This window comes from Pinus tabuliformis, chromosome 7 (genome assembly GCF_031772625.1).
Source record: "Pinus tabuliformis cultivar Carrire ecotype Pingquan chromosome 7, CPIR1, whole genome shotgun sequence".
NCBI classification, from domain to species: Eukaryota; Viridiplantae; Streptophyta; class Pinopsida; order Pinales; family Pinaceae; genus Pinus; species Pinus tabuliformis.
This window is the reverse complement of record NC_142293.1, coordinates 1,504,948,505-1,504,968,712: the sequence shown is the minus strand read 5'-3', so window position 1 is coordinate 1,504,968,712 and position 20,208 is coordinate 1,504,948,505. Positions and strand designations below refer to the sequence as shown.

The 20,208-nt window shown below is 39.9% G+C and overlaps 1 protein-coding gene across 3 annotated transcripts in view; it reads right to left on the bottom strand.

Annotated features, from left to right (window-relative positions):
- Positions 1-406: 406 nt before the first annotated feature.
- The window catches only part of LOC149253542 (diacylglycerol kinase 7-like), a 410,992-nt gene continuing 391,190 nt past the window's right edge, over positions 407-20,208 (bottom strand). For 2 of the 3 annotated variants that reach the window (XM_089459953.1, XM_089459952.1), the window contains 3 exons: positions 5,068-5,155; positions 943-1,059; positions 407-749 (listed from right to left, as the gene is read on the bottom strand). In XM_089459953.1, coding sequence (XP_089316079.1) covers positions 582-749; positions 943-1,059; positions 5,068-5,155 — 373 coding nt within the window. In that variant the 3' untranslated portion in view covers positions 407-581. The remainder of the gene's footprint in view (positions 750-942; positions 1,060-5,067; positions 5,156-20,208) is intronic. The other variant, XR_016267102.1, reaches the window with a different exon arrangement.

The window sequence follows — 20,208 nt, the reverse complement described above, 5'->3', positions numbered from 1 at the left end:
TTGTATTCAAAAATTTCCCTACATGATTATTTGTTGTATATAATTATCAAATGATAAAGATACGATGAATAGTTGTAAAATTCTGGATTGTTGTTATATGTGCCTTTAATTATTATGTGATTCTCATGTTCAATGTGGTTACTCAATGGATGGTTATTTTTAAAAAGGGGAAACCTTCATTCGCATATTACTTGTAGTTCAATAACTTAGAATGTACCATCTATTGTTAATAAAAAATGTGACCATCGTTTCTTGTATCTAGTAACTTGTTGATATTATCTTGTGTTGGGTTATTGTGTGTGTCTGTGAGGCATCATAGGGAAGGTCCCTACATCTTGAAAAAAAAATGTTTATGGAGGTTTCACACATACATTTCTGGTACACAAGCTGAACCGCACCATTTCAATTGAAGTGAAAACTAACAACTCTTTTGATAAAGACATGAAATCAACAAGAAGCTGATTTCAATAAGTAACACAAAGCAATGATGTAATCCAATATGCAGAAGCAAAAGGCTGCATGCTTTGGATACGATTCAGTTAAGCAGTTATAATTTCATAATAGATTTGAAGGACAACCGCCTATTTATTTGAGTTTGCATTAAGAATAAGTGATTGATAAGGAGCTCTTGCAATCTCAATTACTGTTGAATGGATGTTGCTTAGTGGTTGTTTCCAAGGCTCACCATCCATTTGCATATAGGCTTGCTTCCTCTGAGACCCTCCCAATTCCAACTTTAGATCTACAGCCTGCAAAAGCAACAAATATGAGATTTGACCGGAATCCATAACTGGATCTTTTTCAAGACATTCAATAAATGCATTCATGAAAAACTACTCGTCTTTTTAAATAATTTAGAATCACATTACTCAAATAAGATGTCCAATATAATGCAATACAGTCAAGAAGAAGTGTTTTGAAAAGTTATAACTGAAAGAAGACCTGTGAAAGGTGCTTTGCTGTAATAAGGTCTGCCATGACAAAGGATGTATGCCACCCATTCTTCAAGCCAAAGATTTCAATCAATCCATCATCGGCCTGGGCCTGTACAAATCCTTTCTGTGAAAAATCCAAAACAAAAGTTCATTAATAAGATGCTAAAATTTTGTGTATAAAAATCAGTTTGTGCAACATAAACTAAAGTCATGAAGGAAAAGAGCAAGCTTGTTTAGTAAACCATAATATATGTGACTTATTGCATGCGAAATGAGCAGTATTATGAAAAAGTGGTTATAAAGATGTTTCGCTACTTATAAGATTCATTTATGCTTGCTATATTTTTTGGAAGGCAGGTCCACAAGACAGACTTTAATATCCACGTCCTAAAGTGTCTCTTCGTGAGAGCCTAGCACAAACTGATTATTCTTTTGCATCCAAACTCCAGGGAAATCTCCAATAGCGTGTAGCCCATGGGCACAAACTGAGCATCCCATCAGTTTGTTAACAATTTGAAATATTCTAGAAATCTGCAAGCTCTGTTGCAGATGTTAAGAAATATTACTGCACAAAAAGATTCTTTTTGCCTTCTTAACATGTTTATTTTCATTGTCGAATTCTATGGAACTCTTAATGTATGGATCTAAATCTAAAGTGTCTTGTTCTTTGATGAGGAGGATTGTAGCCTTCTTGGCTTGAAGTTCCTGACAATCTCAATGCGGCAACCAAATTGTTTGTGCACAGGATACTGTTATCTCCCAATCTCCACTTCAAAATATAAGTCCAATCACTAAGAACAAACCCTACGGAAACGAGGAGACACTGCATGCAGTCAACTTGGCTGTCATCTTTCTTACTTTAGGCCAGCTACTTTTTGAGACAAGGGAAGATTCTCAAGTACGATTGTCAAATCCGTCCTTTATAACTTCCAGATTTGACAAAATAGAAATTTATAGTTTTCTATTAGTCGTGATTTCAACTTGGAGAAAATCCTAGAACACTGACGGCGACAATTAAGGCACTGATATAGAGCAGATTTGGGATTGCATCAATCATTTGCAAGGCTGTAGCATTCAAATAAGGCCGATACTTTTATGCTTTCCTCTGATTTCTTGGCTGGAATATTGTACTAGGCTATTTCTACTGCTCTTAACTAGTAAAGAAAGGCTGAATAGAGATTTTTTGATCCTCTTCAGCCAAGATTGATACTAGATCTGAGAATGTAATGTTTGAGGGCTGTTATTCAATGGAAAAATGTCCCATTGTTTCATGTTAATATCTGATGTCATCTCTCTAATGCAAGCAAGTTAGATCTGTGTTAGTGTATCGAATTGATAATTAATACTTAACTGTAAGTTAATATTCAGATCTGTTATAACCTGTAAAATAATACAGATTCGTGGGTTTAGCTGGGTTATTCCTTGTTGAAGTTCATCCCAATCAGTTCATACATCTCCCAACTCTCTGCCCTTTGGTTAAGGCACATGGCACCGTTGCCAAGGAATGTGAAAGCTACCATCATTGAAGAAATATGCATAAAAATATGTAGCAAAGTGCCCCAAACATTAGATGTTGCCACATGTAAAATAGTGCCTCTAAATAGGTGAACTCAACAATAAAACAGTCTAAGCATGTGAACATCCATGAATAAGGAAGGAAAAGGTAATCACATTGATCTCTAACACTATCTCTCCCATGCATTATAAACAAGGTGATGTTCAGACCAATGTCCCATACCAAGCTCCCAACATTCACATCTCCTGGTATAGTACATCTGAAAAGAATGCCTACAAAAACATACGATGAAATTGCATTTTTCATGTAGTAACAACACATCGAGGCTTATTCTTCTCATCAAAATAGGAGGAATTGAGAGAAGTGAAAGCTACAGTCTACATCACTGGCTGACAAAGATGTTGAAAAGTAAGCATAAAAATTTCTTTTGGAGAGAGAGGGTTTGCCTAGCTGGAGAACAAGTCTGGAAACCATTTGCTATATATGCTCCAAGGATGTAATAATTAACACTTCTATCTCCTTACTACTAGATAGAAATAACCCCGAAAGAGATTTAACGCAAAGAACATTTTAAGGATCTTGTAAATCAAGTTTGATAGAGCGCTTGTTGAAGAGATGAATGTATTATTGCATTTTTTGGCCCTAGTAGCTGTTGAAGCTTCAACCAACGAGCAAATAGTGCATCCAGAATGGTTGCCTAACTGCTACCTTAAAGTCTTCCCAACAAGTTATGAGCAACTGGTTGGATGCAGAAAACATCCAGGCATGGGTATGCAGCCCAACTGCTACCTTGAAGCCTTCCCAACAAGTTATGAGCAACTGGTCAGATGCAGATAACATCTAGGAATGGGTATGCACCAATGTAGGACTTGTACATTTTGTAAACAAGATGACTAGGGCAAAATAAGGACTTTACTTATTGTAATGATGCTACATTTCAAAGGTTCTTGTATAGACTATTTAATCTCAATTTTATGATGGTGTAGTAAAAGGATATGGTCTCCCTGTTGTTCCTCTTAGTTGTATCTCTATACTATGTTCGAGTTTATGACTAGGTATTAACTTCTCTGGTAAGTCCCGGAATACATCCTTGAGTTTTCCATAGATGTAATTTATTTATTGATTTGGAATACATCATTAAGTCTTCCAAATATCTGATTTTTTATCGATTAGAACTTATTAGTTTTTCATGAAGTGCTTCCATATGATAACATCATCCTATGTATGTTAGTGTTCCATTGGAAATCATTTCCTTCATTTGATGTGAACAAAAGGAGGAAAGAAACCAAAAAACTCAATCTTTCACCGTTTTTCTCTTTCACAATTCCATTTAAACTTGATGAACAATTTTAAAGCTTCATGCCAGATGTGACCAACTGCACTAATTATTCAGTGCCTAAAACCATATGATCTCATCCTAGCAATACAACATAGAAATCCATGTCATCTCATCTTAGCAATGCAACATAGAAATCAAATTCTAAGTTGGAGTTTTGTAAAGACAACAATACCCTGTGACATCTGCCAGCCCTCGAAATAAATTTCTCGTCTACAACCATAGCCTCAAAATCCTTCATAAAATAGTAGATTTAATCTTTACGCAAAATCAATGTGGATAAAGTTGTGGGTACGTCTAAGGACTATAACATTACCATTTTTCACAGGTTCCCTGCGTTTCACTATTCATGGTTGGGTAATTCCCATCATGTTTGCTAATGAAAATTTTGGCACAAACTCTTCACCTCCTAAATTTCTTTTCATCTTTACAAATGACATCTAAGGACTATAACATTATCATTTTTCACAGGTTCCCTGCGTTTCACTATTCATGGTTGGGTAATTCCCATCATGTTTGCTAATGAAAATTTTGGCACAAACTCTTCACCTCCTAAATTTCTTTTTATCTTTACAAATGACATCATCTACGTCTTCCTAATCAAGGCTATCAATAAAAATATCAAAGTCATCATCTCAACGTTCTCAACTTTGCGATAATACAATTTTTTTGGCTTTGCACTTATGACTAAGGCTCTAATTAGCCTTGAATTTGTAACAATTATTTCCCCCTTTTGATTCTTTATCTCCACTATGGAGTTCCATTAGTGAGGAGTTCATATAGTGCCTTCTTTAGTAGTTGGTATGTTCCTATCTTCTTATGCATGGCTTGGTGCCAAAGATGTAAATCATCTAAAACATTAAATCTTCTATCAGGTCTCAGACATCAATTGCAAGAATTTTCCATTCTGTTATATTGTTCCAATTGTTCCATAAATGAGTAAGTTTTGAGAAGATATCATGTTATTCGACGCCTTGGAAACTTTTGTAAAAGTTAAAGTGAACGTTTGCAAATTTACTGCCTCAGCCTCTAGTCTTTGTAGCCCACCACATGAATCAGTGATATGTACGACCTTTTGAAAACATCCACCCTGTTGAAATTTATTTGTGACTTCAATCTCTTGATTTTATCAAACCAAATGCTTATCCCTTAATTTTATCTTGGCTAAGTACTCGATAAGTTCCATTGAACTGAGACCACTCCCCATAAAGGACCACTGATATATGAAATTGAGATTACATCATCTATCCAGCACCAAGAAGAGCATTCAAATTACATACCTTTTCAAGGTACTTTGGGTTTGGATGTCCCCATGGATTTCGCCCACTTGCATAATTCTGAAGATTCAAAGCAACAATTGCCCGCACACTGCAAGTAATTAACCATTAGCTGGCCATAATGGGATGAGATTCTAAAAAATGCATCCCAAAGAAATGCAACGTTTGGAATATGAATAGATTAATTTGTTATTTATATGCTTAATCATTTAAGCTAGAAAACCTCACTTCATAATTTTATAACAAAGAAATGAAGGGATAAATATCATGAAACTTAACACAAAGGAAAACATCACATTTTCATTTAAGGAATAATATAAAAAATATAGATGATGTACAAACAATGCAGGTCCCAATGGTACCATGTTGATTTTTATAGCATCAGGAGGTATTCCCGCAGCCAAGAGATCTCCTAAGTCAGCCTAGGAGAACAGTGAAAAATTAAAATAAAGTCTCTATTATTTTTGGCATCATGTAAGCTCAAACAGAGGACAAGTTGGCCCCACCATGAAAGTATGTCCCTTGGTCAAATTCAACCACAGTTGACAAGTATATATACATAATGTGACATCTTCATTTTGATCAATCATCATCACATCTTCTCTCTTCTAGAGCACCTGCACCTGTGACAAAAAGAGGCAGAATTGACTGAAATTTGACTGAGTTTGAGTTTGACTGTTGACCATAGTTGACTAAAGTACGGATCTGATTACAGGACCGAGCTTGACGGCAGGCCGAACTTTGACTATTTGATCAGCATTGGCTTTTGTATTTTTGGCTGGTTTTACCTGCATTGACTTGTTGGAAATTGACAAGGTTTGACTGGTATTTGGACTTGTATATTGGCATAGATTTCTAGAGAATTTGGATTTGTAAACCTTGCTGGAGAATAATTTTCCCTAGAAGAAAAGTTGCTGGGTTTTCTCCCAAGGGTGGATTTCCCAAGGTAAAATTGTTGTCTCTATTGTGCATGGTTGTCTCTTTATAATCTTACTATTTTTGCCGCATTTACTGTTCAAATGTTTTGTGTATAATTGTTCAATGATATAAGTGGCATGAGATAAATTGTTTAAAGATCATTAGGTAGTAATTATCATATCGCAAAATTGCTTTCTACTACACATCTTGTAGAAAATTCAACATGGTATCAGAGCTTTGTTGAAAGAGCAACCATTGAAGTCAGCCTAAGAGACAAGCGTTCAGCGGTTTGACTAGATTTTGATTTCCTGTCAATTGGTGCCAAGTCTCAGAATGGAAGAAAGTGTTACAATTATTCAGAAGGAAGTTGCTCTAGAGCCAGAGGGAGTTGAGGAGAAATCCTCCCTCACCTACTATTATAGAAAGTGAGAAGAGAGCCTATCATAACATTTGTATTAAAGTATGTGCTTTCAGTATTGGTGTATTTGTCTTAGAGTCTTTATGCTTGTGTGGTACAAGAGTTGGAAAACTTAGGGTTTGTAAAACCTAGACAAGACTTGGAAGTTACAACTTGTATTGAAGTCTTGGATGAGAAAGTCCTAGGGTTTATGGGATGAAACCCTAGATCAAGACTTGGAATGCTGGATGCAAGTTTGTTTGATGCCTACTTGGTTTATCTCCTTGATGGAATGTGGAATGACTTGCTGTTGATGCTAGCTTGTTGTTGAACCTTTGATGTGGCTAGATAGCTCGATGAATCCGTAGGATGCAGAAACCCCAACCCTTATAGTTAATGCAAGAAAAAGGAAATGAAAGCAACATGCATCAGCAATTGATGTAGAAGATGAGCATCTGCCTCAACAGAAGTCAAAAGGAATCCAGGTTTGATGAGATTGCAGATGGACGTCATTGATTTCTACAAGGAGGCAAGGATCAAGAGGGAGTTGACAATTCCCTACAACCCTCAGAAGTTTCTTTCTTAATTAAGAGATAAGTACTTCATATTTTTCTCCCTTGATCAATATTATTTTTATTTTTATTTTTGTTGGTCAACCTCTTGTCCTTGTATTTTGCTTGGCTATGATTTTTTTTCCAAGGCCTCCTAAATGCAGAGAAGAATGGGAACATTGCAGTGACTACCAATGCAATGATTCATGCAACAGCTAACAACATCAAGATGTTTGTGGCAAGAAGGTTCTCCTAGAAGAGGGAGTGGACTATAAGGAGATTTTTGCTCCAATTACCAGATGATAAGTTTTTTGTATGACCCAAGGGATTGAGCACAGACTCAATAGAGTGATTGGTGTTTGAAAGGGAGAAATTGTACAGATTGTTACGACGTCCAAGACCATGCTAGATGACCAAAAGAGATTCCAATTCGAGGAAAGCAGACAATCAGGAAGAATGGAAGTAGCATCCTTCCAAGAGGGTATCATAGGTTGAGATTGTTAAGATGCTTAGAGACACGAGGTCTCTAGGAACAATATGCCCTCTTCGAAGCAACATCAGACATCAAGATATGCTTCAATGATAGAGGTAGCAACAATGGCAGAAGGACTTGCCAACATGATAGAGGGAAGCAACATCAGAAATCAAGATATGCTTCAATGATAGAGGTAGTAACAATGGCAGAAGGACTTGCCAACGTGATAGAGGGAGCAACAGTGGCAAAAGGACTTTCTTACCAAAAATAGATCTACCTCAGTTGGCCTCAGAGTTTGAGATGAAGGATCTTGGCTTGATGCATTATTTCTTATGATTGGAAGTGTGGCGACAACCTGATGAGATCTTCCTCGGACTAGGGAAGTACATAGTCTAGAGTTTGAGAAGATTTTGTATAATGGGCTGCAAGTCCATGGCTACACCTATGTTTTCTAATCTAAAGAAGTTGAGTGATTCTGCTTTAGATTCAAAATTGGCAGATCCCACCATGTACAAGAAGTTGATTAGATTCTTGATGTACTTGGTAAACACCAGGCTGAATATTTGCTTTGCAGTGAACACCCTGAGCCAGTATATGGTTGAGTTGAGGCAGATGCATTTGGTTGCAGCAAAGCATGTGTTGAGGTACCTATGTGGGTACAGCTAAATACGGTTTGAGATATGTCTCAAGTGGTGACATGAAGTTGTAGGGATATACAAATTCAGATTGGGCAGAGAGTACAGAGGATAGAAAGAGCTCAATAGGGTGCTACTTCAGCGTGGGATCAATTATGATATCATGGTTTAGCAAGAAGCAAAATTTTGTCGTTGTTATGAATATAACTCATATAAAAATAATAGAAATAATATAAACAATAATAATCATAAATACATTAACTAAATAGTCATTAGTAATGACAAGGCATGTCTTAAAGACATGACCATTCATGAAGAGGCACCTACCTAGGTATATAAGCAAACCTCATTTGTAACATTCACATCATCTCACTTATTCAAATATTTTTATATATATTACTTGTTCTACAATGAATGTCTTTGTCTTCAAAGTCTTTTGAAAATTATTGGAGTATACGAACCTTGTTCGTTACATTGGTATCAAAGCATTCCTCTGAGCATATCGAACTTTGTTCATTACATTGGTATCAGAATTGTTCAATCCTTTGGCCGCTCAACCACTGCACAGAGCTAATCTGATCCAGCCTTTGGCCATCAACTTTGTGTCAACGTTGTTGTCACGCAATTGAAGCGTTTCACTACACAACTTTTGTAGTTTCAGGCCTTTGGCCATTTAACAAAAATATAAAAAAAATAAAAGAAAAAAAAGTATTTACATATATATATATATATATATATATATAGAGAGAGAGAGAGAGAGAGAGAGAGAGAGAGAGAATTAAAAATAAGGTTAATAAAAAAAAGTAAAAGAAAATAATAATAATAATTCAATTTGTTTCTTTTTAAAAGGTAAAAAATAAATCAAGTAAGATGAAAAGAAAATAAAAATAAAAATCGGTCAAAACTTATGTTATATATATATATATATATATATATATATATATATATAAAGGTTTAAAAAATTACATAAAAAAAAAATATAAAACAAAAAAAAGAAAAAAGAAAATTTAAAATCCAAATCACACAACTACCGTACAATGGTTGAACAAAGGCACAACCATAGTCGCTATATATTTTTGCTTTGCAAACAACTTGCATAACCACTCATCCAGGATCTGTGAGGTTCGTGCACATAGGACAATTATGAGTTGTGTCAAAATTCGTTTGAGCAAACAGGAATTGAATTCGTAATTCTGAAGAAACTAGCCAAGTTTGAATGACCACTGTAAATATTGAAATAATAGTAGTGAAAGGTCATTACCAAAAATCGAACCTGACTCAAGCTTAGGGAGCATTTACAATATTTTGTGTCAATTGCCACTGGAAGGTGAACCGTTAGATCGCCACAACTTTTACACGCTGTGACCTTTGAAGGAAAGAGTGTGATGATTTGAAACTATTAAAGGCCGATCATCATGTCAGTTGACCAAAACAAATAAAAGATAATATAGAAGTGTGTTGAATTGGGGTAGCATCGGATGTGCTCTAGCCACAAAATTTGGTGGAGAGGTTAGGGCGCATGAGATCTCCAATACCCAAAAAGGGTTTGGGTAGACTTTAAACAGATCAAGAGATATTAAAATAATTAATATTTTTGATGGAGTCCCTAAGTCTAAACTTAGGAAAAATAAAATATTAATGTATATTAATATGCATCTGTGCTAGAGTGGTCCAAAAGACATGGATCAAGCCAGATCCAATCTTAGCCGTTGATTAGGGACTTAATCTCGACCATTGAGATGTCAACGGGAAAAGTATAAGAGGTGGCTTGAGGGTCACTTGAAGAAGACACCAAATGATCAGTCATTCTATTCTCTAGAGCGAGGTTTGCTAAGAGAGATAGAATTAGTGATTGGGAGAGCAGCTGAGGAGCATTGAGTACAGAGAAATAAAGAAGGCAGAGATTGTGCAAGGAGAGCAGTGCAACAGCCAAGGAGGGTGACGCAAAGCCAACAAGGGCTCACGCAGGGCCACGCAGAGGCAGCGAAGTGCTGCGCAGAGCACCAGAGGGGCCAGCGCAGAGGCTCCTAGAGCTGACGCAGGGCCTCCTGGGGCTGACGCAGTCCAGATTGGGCAAACGTAGGGTTGCAGGAGCAGTTTTGTGCTGAAGAGCTGCCGGAAGGATTTTTCGGGGTTTCAGCCAGGAGATTTTTCTCAAACTGTGAGGTATAGTTGCTAAGGAAATTCTCTGTTGGGTAGGCCAGTTTCAGCACCCAGATTGTACTCTGATATTTCTTAATAAGAAAACCCTCAGATAACTATACCGGTTTTCCTGCATTGGGTTTTTCCAAGGACATTGGTCCAAAAATAATGGTGTCATGTGGTGTGTTTGTTCTTGTTTCTTTTAGTTGTTGATCTGTGATATGTTGATCATGCACTGGTGTTTATTTTCAGTGTTTACTTTGTAAATGACTTGTTAAAGAAAAATAACAAGTAGGTAGGAATAAATCAGAAAGAGTGCATGAAGGGTTTCTAAACTAAGTAAACTTAGAAACTTCAACATGGTATCAGAGGGTGATTGTAGATCACAGGAAGACTAAAAGCCATCAGCCGAGCAGAGCAATAGCAGCAGAAAACAGTTGTCCCAAGGTGACAGAAGTTGTTTCTAGCAGCGCAGAAGCCAAGGAAGTGTTACGCAAAGCCAGCCAGAGCTACGCAGAGGAAGTCGGGAACTGCGCAAAGCCTCAGAGAGGCCATCGTTGCTAACGCAGAGAGCCAGAGGGTTGATGCAGGGCATCCCAGGGCTGACGCAGACCCATCTGGGGTAACGCAAAGCCAGCGTGGGGCAAAGAGGGCTGACACAGTTCACAGAGACGCAGTTGTTGGAGTCTAGAAGGCTGTAGAAATATTGCAGAGTGGAGCTGGTGAGGTACTGTAGTAAGAACAGTACCTAACAGAGCAGCGCCGGAGGAGTTGTTACCGAGGGTTTCTAGTCGAGGAACCTGGATCAGCAATGCAGTTGCACAAGACTATCAGAGTAGGGGACATCTCGACAAGCGGCAAAAGGATTTCCAAGAGGGAAATCAGGACTCAAAGGGAGTCCAGAAGAGAACTTCCAGACGAGAAGTAGAGACTCAGAGGAGTCAAACCGAGAACTTCCAAGAAGGAAGTAGGGGAGCGTCATGGCACTACACGGGGTAAGAGACTAGGATAAACTCGACGGAGCATCAAACTTTGCAGTCTAGAAGGCTAGAATCTTATCAGTACTTGGCAGGAATTGTGTCAAGAACTTCGCCTTGAAGACGATAGCTATCCCAGTCGACCCAAATGATAATAACAAGTACGAAGAGGCGATGGCGACGGCCAAGTGCATTATCCTTGACGGGGTCAAGGATCATGTGGTACCACATATAGCCGAGAAGGAAATGGCAATTGAGATGTGAGAAGCTCTCAAGAACCTGTACCAGCATACTTATGTGTAGAGAATAATGTTGCTCGAGAACCAGATGAGGTCGTATCAGATGAAGAAGGGTCAATCGAATGACACCTTCCTCGAAGGACTGAATGAGATCCGAGACCAGTTGACTGCTATAGGACCGACACCGGATCAAGAGCTTATGGTGAGGACAGCCATGAATGTTGTCTCAGAATATTGGGAAGTGTTTATCCAGAGTAACCTGGGCAGAGGGACTCTCCTACCTTGCGACGAGATGTGGGCAGCTCTCCGCCAGGAAGAGATCAGACGGTAGTCGAAGACAGGTAGCAGCAACAAAGGGATCAAAGTTCAGCAAGAGGAGGAGCATGTGTCCCTGGCATCTGAGGGGAAGCAGGAGAAGCGGAAGAAGAAAGATCTCTCAAAGATCAAGTGTTTCCACTGTGGGGAGATGGGTCATTATGCGACCCAGTGCCCAAGGAAGAAGAGTAAGGGAGAATCTTTCGAGACTAAGGCAACACCAGCATGGGCAGAGAAGGAAGTTTTGACATACGATCATTGTGCCATGAGTGCACACACGCCACTTGAGCAGAAGTGGGGAGACATCGAGCTGTAGTCAGGCGGACTACAGGCGATGAGGGGTAGGATCCTTGAGGTACCCAGCCTCTTGGATTAGACCTTGCTACGGGAGCCCCGACGAGGAGTAGCAGGACTGGCTGGGTGGGTAGAGACAGATGTGGATGGAGCGGTAGAGAGAGCTACAGTGCAGGAGTCTCAAGATAGCGTAGAGCTAGCAGGTTGCAACAGTGCGAGAGGCACAAGAGTGTTGCACCAATGCAGGACGACACAGAAAGGTGTGCAATGGTGCGAGATGCAGGAGAGTTGTTGCAGTAGTGCAGAGGTCAGAGAGGGAGCACTTGTCAGTGGTAGGGGGAGCTTCAACATCAGTGGGTGTCTCTAGCCCAACAGGGAGGACAGTTGGGAGATCAGTGACTTACTTCTCAGTAACTGAGTTGCAATGTAGTAGTGGGCGGCATGATGCAACATGATGAGAGGAGGTGCAGTGCGGATGCAGTGCTGGGAGAAAGGACCACCAGCAGCACGAATGCAGAGGGATCTGTCGTATAGATGCAACAGTGGTAGTGGCAGAACCATGGGCAGCAATACAGGAGGCAACAGTGTAGAGGATGTTGGGCAAGAAGGCCTAGCATTAGCACAGGGACGGATGTCGGATAATCAAGATGATACTCAGTGAGGAGTATTGTTAGAGCACAGTCCTCGCTAAGAGGGAGTGTTGATTTGGGGTAGCATCGGATATGCTCTAGCCATGAAATTTGGTGGAGAGGTTAGGGGACATAAGATCTCCAATACCCAGAAAGGGTTTGGGCAGACTCTAAACAGATCAGGAGATATTAAAATAATTAATATTTTTAATGGAGTCCCTAAGTCTAAACTTAAGGAAAATAAAATATTAATGTATATTAATATAAATCTGTGTTAGAGTGGTCCAAAAGACATGGATCAAGCCAGATCTAATCTTAGCCATTGATTAAGGACTTAATCTCGGCCGTTAAGATGTCAACAGGAAAAGTATAAGAGGAGGCTTGAGGGTCACTTGGAGAAGACACTAGATGATCAGTCATTCTATTCTCTAGAGCGGGGTTTGCTAAGAGAGATAGAATCAATGATCAGAAGAGCAGCAGAGGGGCATTGAGTACAGAGAAACAGAGAAAGCAGAGATTGTGCCAGGAGAGCAGCCCAGTAGCCAAGGAAGGTCACACAGACCCAGCAAGGACTCATGCAAGGCCACACAGAGGCAGCCAAGTGCTACGCAGAGCACCAGAGGGGCCAGCGCAGCTGACGCAGAGGTTCCTAGAGCTGACGCAGGACCTCCTAGGGCTAACACAGGGCCAGTGTGAGATAGGGAGGGGTTGACGCAGTCCAGATTGGGCAAATGCTGGGGTTGCAGGAGCAGTTTTGTGCTGAAGAGCTGCCGGAAGGATCTTTCGAGGTTTCAGCCAGGAGATTTCTCTCAAACTGTGAGGTATAGCTGCTAAGGAAATTCTCTATTGGGTAGGCCAGTTTCGGCACCCAGATTGTACTCTAATATTTCTTAATAAGAAAACCCTCAGATAGCTGCACCGGTTTTCCCGCATTGGGTTTTTCCGGGGACATTGGTACAAAAGGAATGGTGCCATGTGGTGTGTTTGTTCTTGTTTCTTTTAGTTGTTGATTTGTAATATGTTGAGCATGCACTAGTGTTTATTTTTAGTATTTACTTTGTAAATAACTTGTTAAAGAAAAATAACAAGTAGGTAGGAATAAACAAGAAAGATTGCATGAAGGGTTTCTAGACTAAGTAAACTTAGAAACTTCAACAAAGTGAGCCTCGAGTTACTAGAATCAATTGAGAAATTGCAACGCAAGTTAGTAAAGAAGACGAAAAGGTTGTATCTCTAGCTATCACTCACACCACTGTTGTATACCAGTTTAGTCAAGCTATCACATTTTCAAGAGAAGACGGAGGAAACTAAATCAGGATGTCGCCTTCTCATTAGCCACAGAGTCGTCACATAGCTCCTATTGTTGTTCTGTCGGCCACAGTCGTCAGCCCTATCCGTACAAATTTTTTTACTACATTCCAGTTCTATCAATCAATGAAATTCCAAACATCCTAGTGGAGGCAACCCATCACAAGAGTCACATCTCATCATTTCTTTTAAGCTTGGACGAAACGTATAATATTAAGGTTGCCACTAAAATAAGGTGAAGATTACTAGACCTATTTATAATTTACACAGAATTAAAAAGTATTAAAGAAAATTAGTTAAGAATAATCTATTTGAAGTTAAATACATTACAATAAAAAAGGGAAAGAGGAAATTCAATTAAAAGAGAATATTAAGGTGTTATATATATATATATATATATATATAAAGAGAGAGAATATAATGAAAACAACAAAAATTATTAAAAAAATATAGAATAAAAAAGGGTTACTTTTAAAAAACCACAGGCTTATTCGAAAAGAAAAAAAATGGAGTCTAATTCAGAAATGAAGGAATGTTGATTTTTCTATAAGGGTATTTTAATCACACATCATGAGTTAATTACATTAAATGGGAACATCCAAGGGAAAAAGGTTAATATCGCTATTAGTACAAGCAACGACGAAAATTACATAAATATTACTTTGGCGAATCAACTATTAATTTCATATGACAATGTAGGCGAAACAACAAATACATTTTGGAAAAAAATATGAAATTAGTGATTTACAAATAACAGTGAATCATTATGAGTACATATCTCAATTTTTTGTTGTAAAAATGTATCACAGAGAGGTTGATGTAATTCTTGGTCAACCTTGGTTTAAAGAATTGCGTACATTCATGTTAAACATAGAGAACATTTTTTTGATGTTTTCTCGTAAGGGAAAGACAATCACATTCCGAGACATGAAAATGAAGTTACAATCAATAGTACCCTCATCAAAATACTTTAAAGATGTTACAAAATTGATGCCTCAAAAGAATCAAAACACAATATCAGAAAAGAAAAAAGAGCTTGAGGAGGTCATATCCAATAAAAATGAAAAAAAATTCTCGTTTAAAAGATCATATCCGAAAACTACTTGCACAAGTCAAAAAGTCTACAACTAAGAAGCACAAGTTAGAACAAGAAAAGGAAAGTTCCGACAAAAGTCTATCAAAGAAAGAAGAGGAAACTTCATGCTTAAAGAACCTTAATAAAAAGTTATTAGAGCAAATTAAGTGTTTAAAAGATCACAAGTTTGAATGCCAATGTAAAGTCAACTTAGAAAATGAGGAACTCTTACGTCTCAAAAATCATAATTAAAGTCTACTCACTCAAAGTAAGTAACTTAAAAATGATAAGAAATCATTGAACCACAAATTAGAAGAAATTATCACAAAAGAAGTGTCGAAGTATTCAGTCCATGTTGAAGAAAAATATATGAATGTCGATCCAATCAATATCACATTTCAAGGAAATGTGAAAATTTCTAACATGAAACTCTACTACAATAACTAATTTATTTCTCCTACTTATTTTCCACAATAAGTTATTTACAAAACCCTTCAATAAACATTAAAATAAATTCTACTGCAGTTATCACATAATAACATAGAGAACAATAACAATGATAAACAAGCACAAGAATCAATCACACCAACACAATTATTTTTGGACAATTGTCCCCGGAAAAACCCAATGTGGGAAAACTGGTGCAGCAGATGAGGGTTTATTTATTAATCTTCAGCAACAATCTCTTTACAAGGAAAGATTCTACAAAATACTGAGACACTTTTGAGAGAAACACTTGAGACAATTTTCCTCGTCCTTGAGAAGTTATGACACCCTAGAGACCCTCTACCCTCCTCTGCGTCACTTCTATGTCACTTTTGTGTCAGCCTGCGTGAGGACTACATTGTCTCACTGATCTTCCCTTTCTGTTGTCTCGTAGATTCTCTACGTCACCTCTTCCTCAGTCTCTAACTGATGTTGATACCCTCCTATTCCTTCACCCCGCTACTCTCCCTCTGAAATCAAACTTCTTCTCTTTGAAAATTGATTTCCCTCGGTTACTGAGTATTTGCCTGGTGTGTCTCCAAATGACTCTTAAGTCTTCTTTTATACTTTTCTTGTTGATGAATCAACAGCCTAGATTAAGTCCCTAATCAATGGCTAAGATTAAAATAGACTTGATCCTCGTCTCTTAGAAGTGTCTCACCCATATCTTTATTAATACCCATTAATATTTTTATTTTCCTAAGTTTAGACTTAGGAACCCCATTAAAATATTAACTATTTTAATAACTCATCATCCGGATGGAATTTCTCCAAATGATTTCTGGGTCTTGGAGATTTCATGAATTTTAGCCTCTTCACAAAATTTCAGGGCTAGATCACATCTGATGCTACCCAAAATCAACACTCCCTCTAAGAAAGGAATGTGTTCCAGCAATGCCTCCCAATAGAAGCATCACACTGATCCACGTCATCAGTCCTCTGTGTTGATGATGCTTGACCTGCTGCCCCTCATCTACGGCATCCTGTATTGTTGCCCATGACACTGCAACTGTCATTGCTACATCTATACTGCAACTCCCTCTAAAAATGTTGCATTATGTTGCCCATAGTACTACCACTGCTAATTGTTGCATTGCAACTCCTATACTATCTGCTTCTGCTACTGAAACGGATTCTTAACCATCCCCATCTTCTCCCTGAAATAAACAAACTTTATTCTTCCTAGAGGCTTGATGAGAATGTCTGCCACTTGTTCTTCTGTCGTGGTGTACCTCAACTATACGGCCCCTCGTTGGACATAGTCTCTAATAAAGTGACACCTAATTGTTGAAGTTTCTAAGTCTACCAGTTAGAAACCCTCCATGCACTTTACTAATTTATTCCTACCTACTTGTTTCGTTACTTAACAAGTTATTTACAACGTAAATACTAAAAATAAACACTAGTGCATGCTCAACATATTACAGATCATCAACTGAGGGAAAAGGCACACAAAATGACACCGTTATTTTTGGACCAATGTCCCCGGCAAAACCCAATGCGAGAAAACCGGTGCAGCGATCTAAGGGTTTTCTTATTAAGCAATTTCATAGTACAATCTGGGTGCCAAATCCGGCTTACCCAACAGAGAATGCCCTTGGCGGTAGTACCTCTCAGTCTGAGACAAATGTCCTGGCCGAAACCCCGGATAAACCCTTCGGCAGCTCGTCAGCTCCAATCTGCCCCAGAAACCCCAACGTTTGCCTGTCTAGACTGCGTCAGCCTCTCTCTGCCCACCACTAGCCCTGCATCACCCTGAATAGGCCTGTGTCAGCCTCAGAAGGCCCTTCTGGCCCTTTGCATCAGATACATTGGCCTCTCTGAAGCACTGCGCAAATCTTGGCTGCCTTTGTGTGAGCCCTGGCTACTACTGCGTCACTCTCTTTGGCTCCTACGCTGATCTCCCAACACTATCTCTGCCTCTCTGTCCTCACTGCCCCTCAGCTGCAACTCCGATCACTGATTCTATCTCTCTTAGCAAACCTCGCTCTAGAGAATAGAATGACTGATCATCTAGTGTGATCTCCAAGTGACCCTCAAGCCCCCTCTTATACTTTTCTCGTTGACATATCAACGCCCGAGATTAAGTCCCTAATCAACGACTAAGATTAGATTTGGCTTGATCCATGACTTTTGGACCATTCTAACATAGTTTTATACTAATCCACATCAATATTTTAATTTCCCTAAGTTTAGACTTAGGGACTCCATTAAAAATATTAATTATTTTAATATCTCCCAAACTGTTTAGAATCTGCCCAAACCCTTTCTGGGTATTGGAGATCTCATGTGCCTTAGCCTCTCCACCAATTTTTGTGGCTAGAGTGCATTTGATGCTACCCCAAATCAATGCTCCCTCTTAGTGAGGACTGTGCTCTAGTAATTCTCCTTACTGAGCATCACTCTGATTATCCGGCATCGATCCCTGTGCTGATGCTAGGCCTACTGCACAACATCTTCTGCACTGCTGCATCCTGTACTGCTACCCATGGCTCTACAAATGCCACTGCCGCATCCGTACTGCAACTCCCTCTGCATCCGTGCTGGTGTCCATAGCTCTGCCACTGCCACTGCTGCATCTGCACTACATCTTCTCTTATCATGCTGCCCACTGTTGCATTGCAACTCAGTTACTGATAAGTAACTAATCTCCCAACTTTGACCTCTCTGTTGGTCTAGAGACCCTCCTCATGTTGAAGCTCCCTCTGCCACTGACAAGTGCTCCCTCTTTGACCTCTGCACTATTGCAACAACTCCCTGCATCTCGCACTATTACACACCTCTCTGTGCCATCCTGCACTAGTGCAACACTCCTGTGCCTCTCGCACTGTTGCAGCCTGCTAGCCTCGCACTGTCCTGGGAATCCTGCACTCTAGCTCTCTCTGCTACTCCAACTGCATCCATATTTACCCACATCCGCCAGTCCTGCTACTCCTCATCGAGGCTCCCGTAGCAAGGTCTAATCCAAGAGGTTGGGTACCTAGAAGATCCTGCCCCTCATCGCCTGTAGTCCATCTGACTACAGCTCAATGTCTCCCCACTTCCACTCAAGTGGTGAATGTGCACTCATGGCACAGTCATCGTCTGTCTCCACTTCCTTCTCTGCCCTTGTTGGCGCTGCCTTAGTCTCGGAAGACTCTCCCTTACTCTTCTTCCTTGGACACTGGGTCGCATAATGACCTAGCTCCCCACAGTGGAAGCACTTGATCTTGGAGAGATCCTTCTTCCATTTTTCTTGCTTTCCCTCAGATGCTAGGGCAACATCTTCCTCCTCTTCCTTTTTGACTCTAATCCCCTTACAGTTGCTTTCCGCCTTGGTCTGTCATTTGATCTCTTCTTGGTGAAGAGCCACCCACATCTCCTCCCAAGGTGGAAGGGTCACTCTGCCCAGCATAATCTGGACAAATACCTCCCAATCTTCTGAGACTACATTCAGGGCTGTCCTCACCATCAATTCCTGATCCGGCGTGGCTGTTATGGAATTCAACTGATCTCGGATCTCATTTAGTCCTCCGAGGAAGGTGTCGATCGGTTCTCCCTTCTTCATATGATATGACCTCATCTGATTTTCTAGTAACATCCTTCTCTGCACAAAAGTATGCTGGTACAATTTCTTTAGCGCCTCCCACATCTCATTTGTCGTTTCCTTTTCGGCAATGTGTGGTACTACATGGTCCTTGACCCCGTCAAGGATGATGCTCTTGGCCCTCGCCATTGCCTCCTCGTACTTGTTGTTATCAGCTGGGTCAACTGGGATCGCTATCGTCCTCAAGGCGAAGTGCTTGACACGATTTCTGTCAAGTACGGATAAGATTCTGGCCTTCCAGACTACGAAGTTTGAGGCTCCGTCCAATCTGTCCTGGTCTCTTACTCCGTGTAGTGCCATGCTGCTCTTCTACTTCCCTCCTGGAAGTTTTCGATGTGACTCCCTCTGAGTCTCGATTTCCCTCTTGGAAATCCTTCTACCGATGTCGAGATGCCCCTACTCTGATCGTTTGTGCAACTGCACCACTGATCTGGATTTCTCAGCTAGAAACCCTCGATAACAACTCCCTCCTCCTTGGCCTTGCCCTGTTAGGTATTGTTCTGACTACAGTACCCCACTAGCTCCACTCTGCAACTTTCCCACAGCCTCCTAAACCCCAGCAACCTGAAGGTGAGAGCTCCTAGGCTCTACGCAATCCCGGCACCAGCAACTCGGCCTCCTCAGCCAACTGCGTTAGACCTCCTAGCTTCTGCGTGATTCTGCATGAGCCTCCCTTTGCCTCTCTTAACCTCTATGCTGCCTCTTCCTGGCTCACCCTTGATGACGCAGGCACTGCGTCACCCTTCCCTTGTTGTTGCTCTGCTAGGAACAGCTTCTGTCACTCGGGACAGCTGTTTTCTGCTGCTATTGCTCCGCTCGGCTAATGTCCTCAATTTTCTCGTGATCTACAACCATGCTTTGATACCATGTTGAAGGTTCTAAGTCTACCAGTTAGAAACCCTCCATGCACTTTACTGATTTATTCCTACCTACTTGTTCCGTTACTTAATAAGTTATTTACAATGTAAATATTGAAAATAAACACTAGTGCATGCTCAACATATTACAGATCATCAACTAAAGGAAAAAGCACACAAAATGACACCGTTATTTTTGGACCAATGTCCCCGAAAAAACCCAATGCTGGAAAACCGGTGCAGCTATCTCAGGGTTTTCT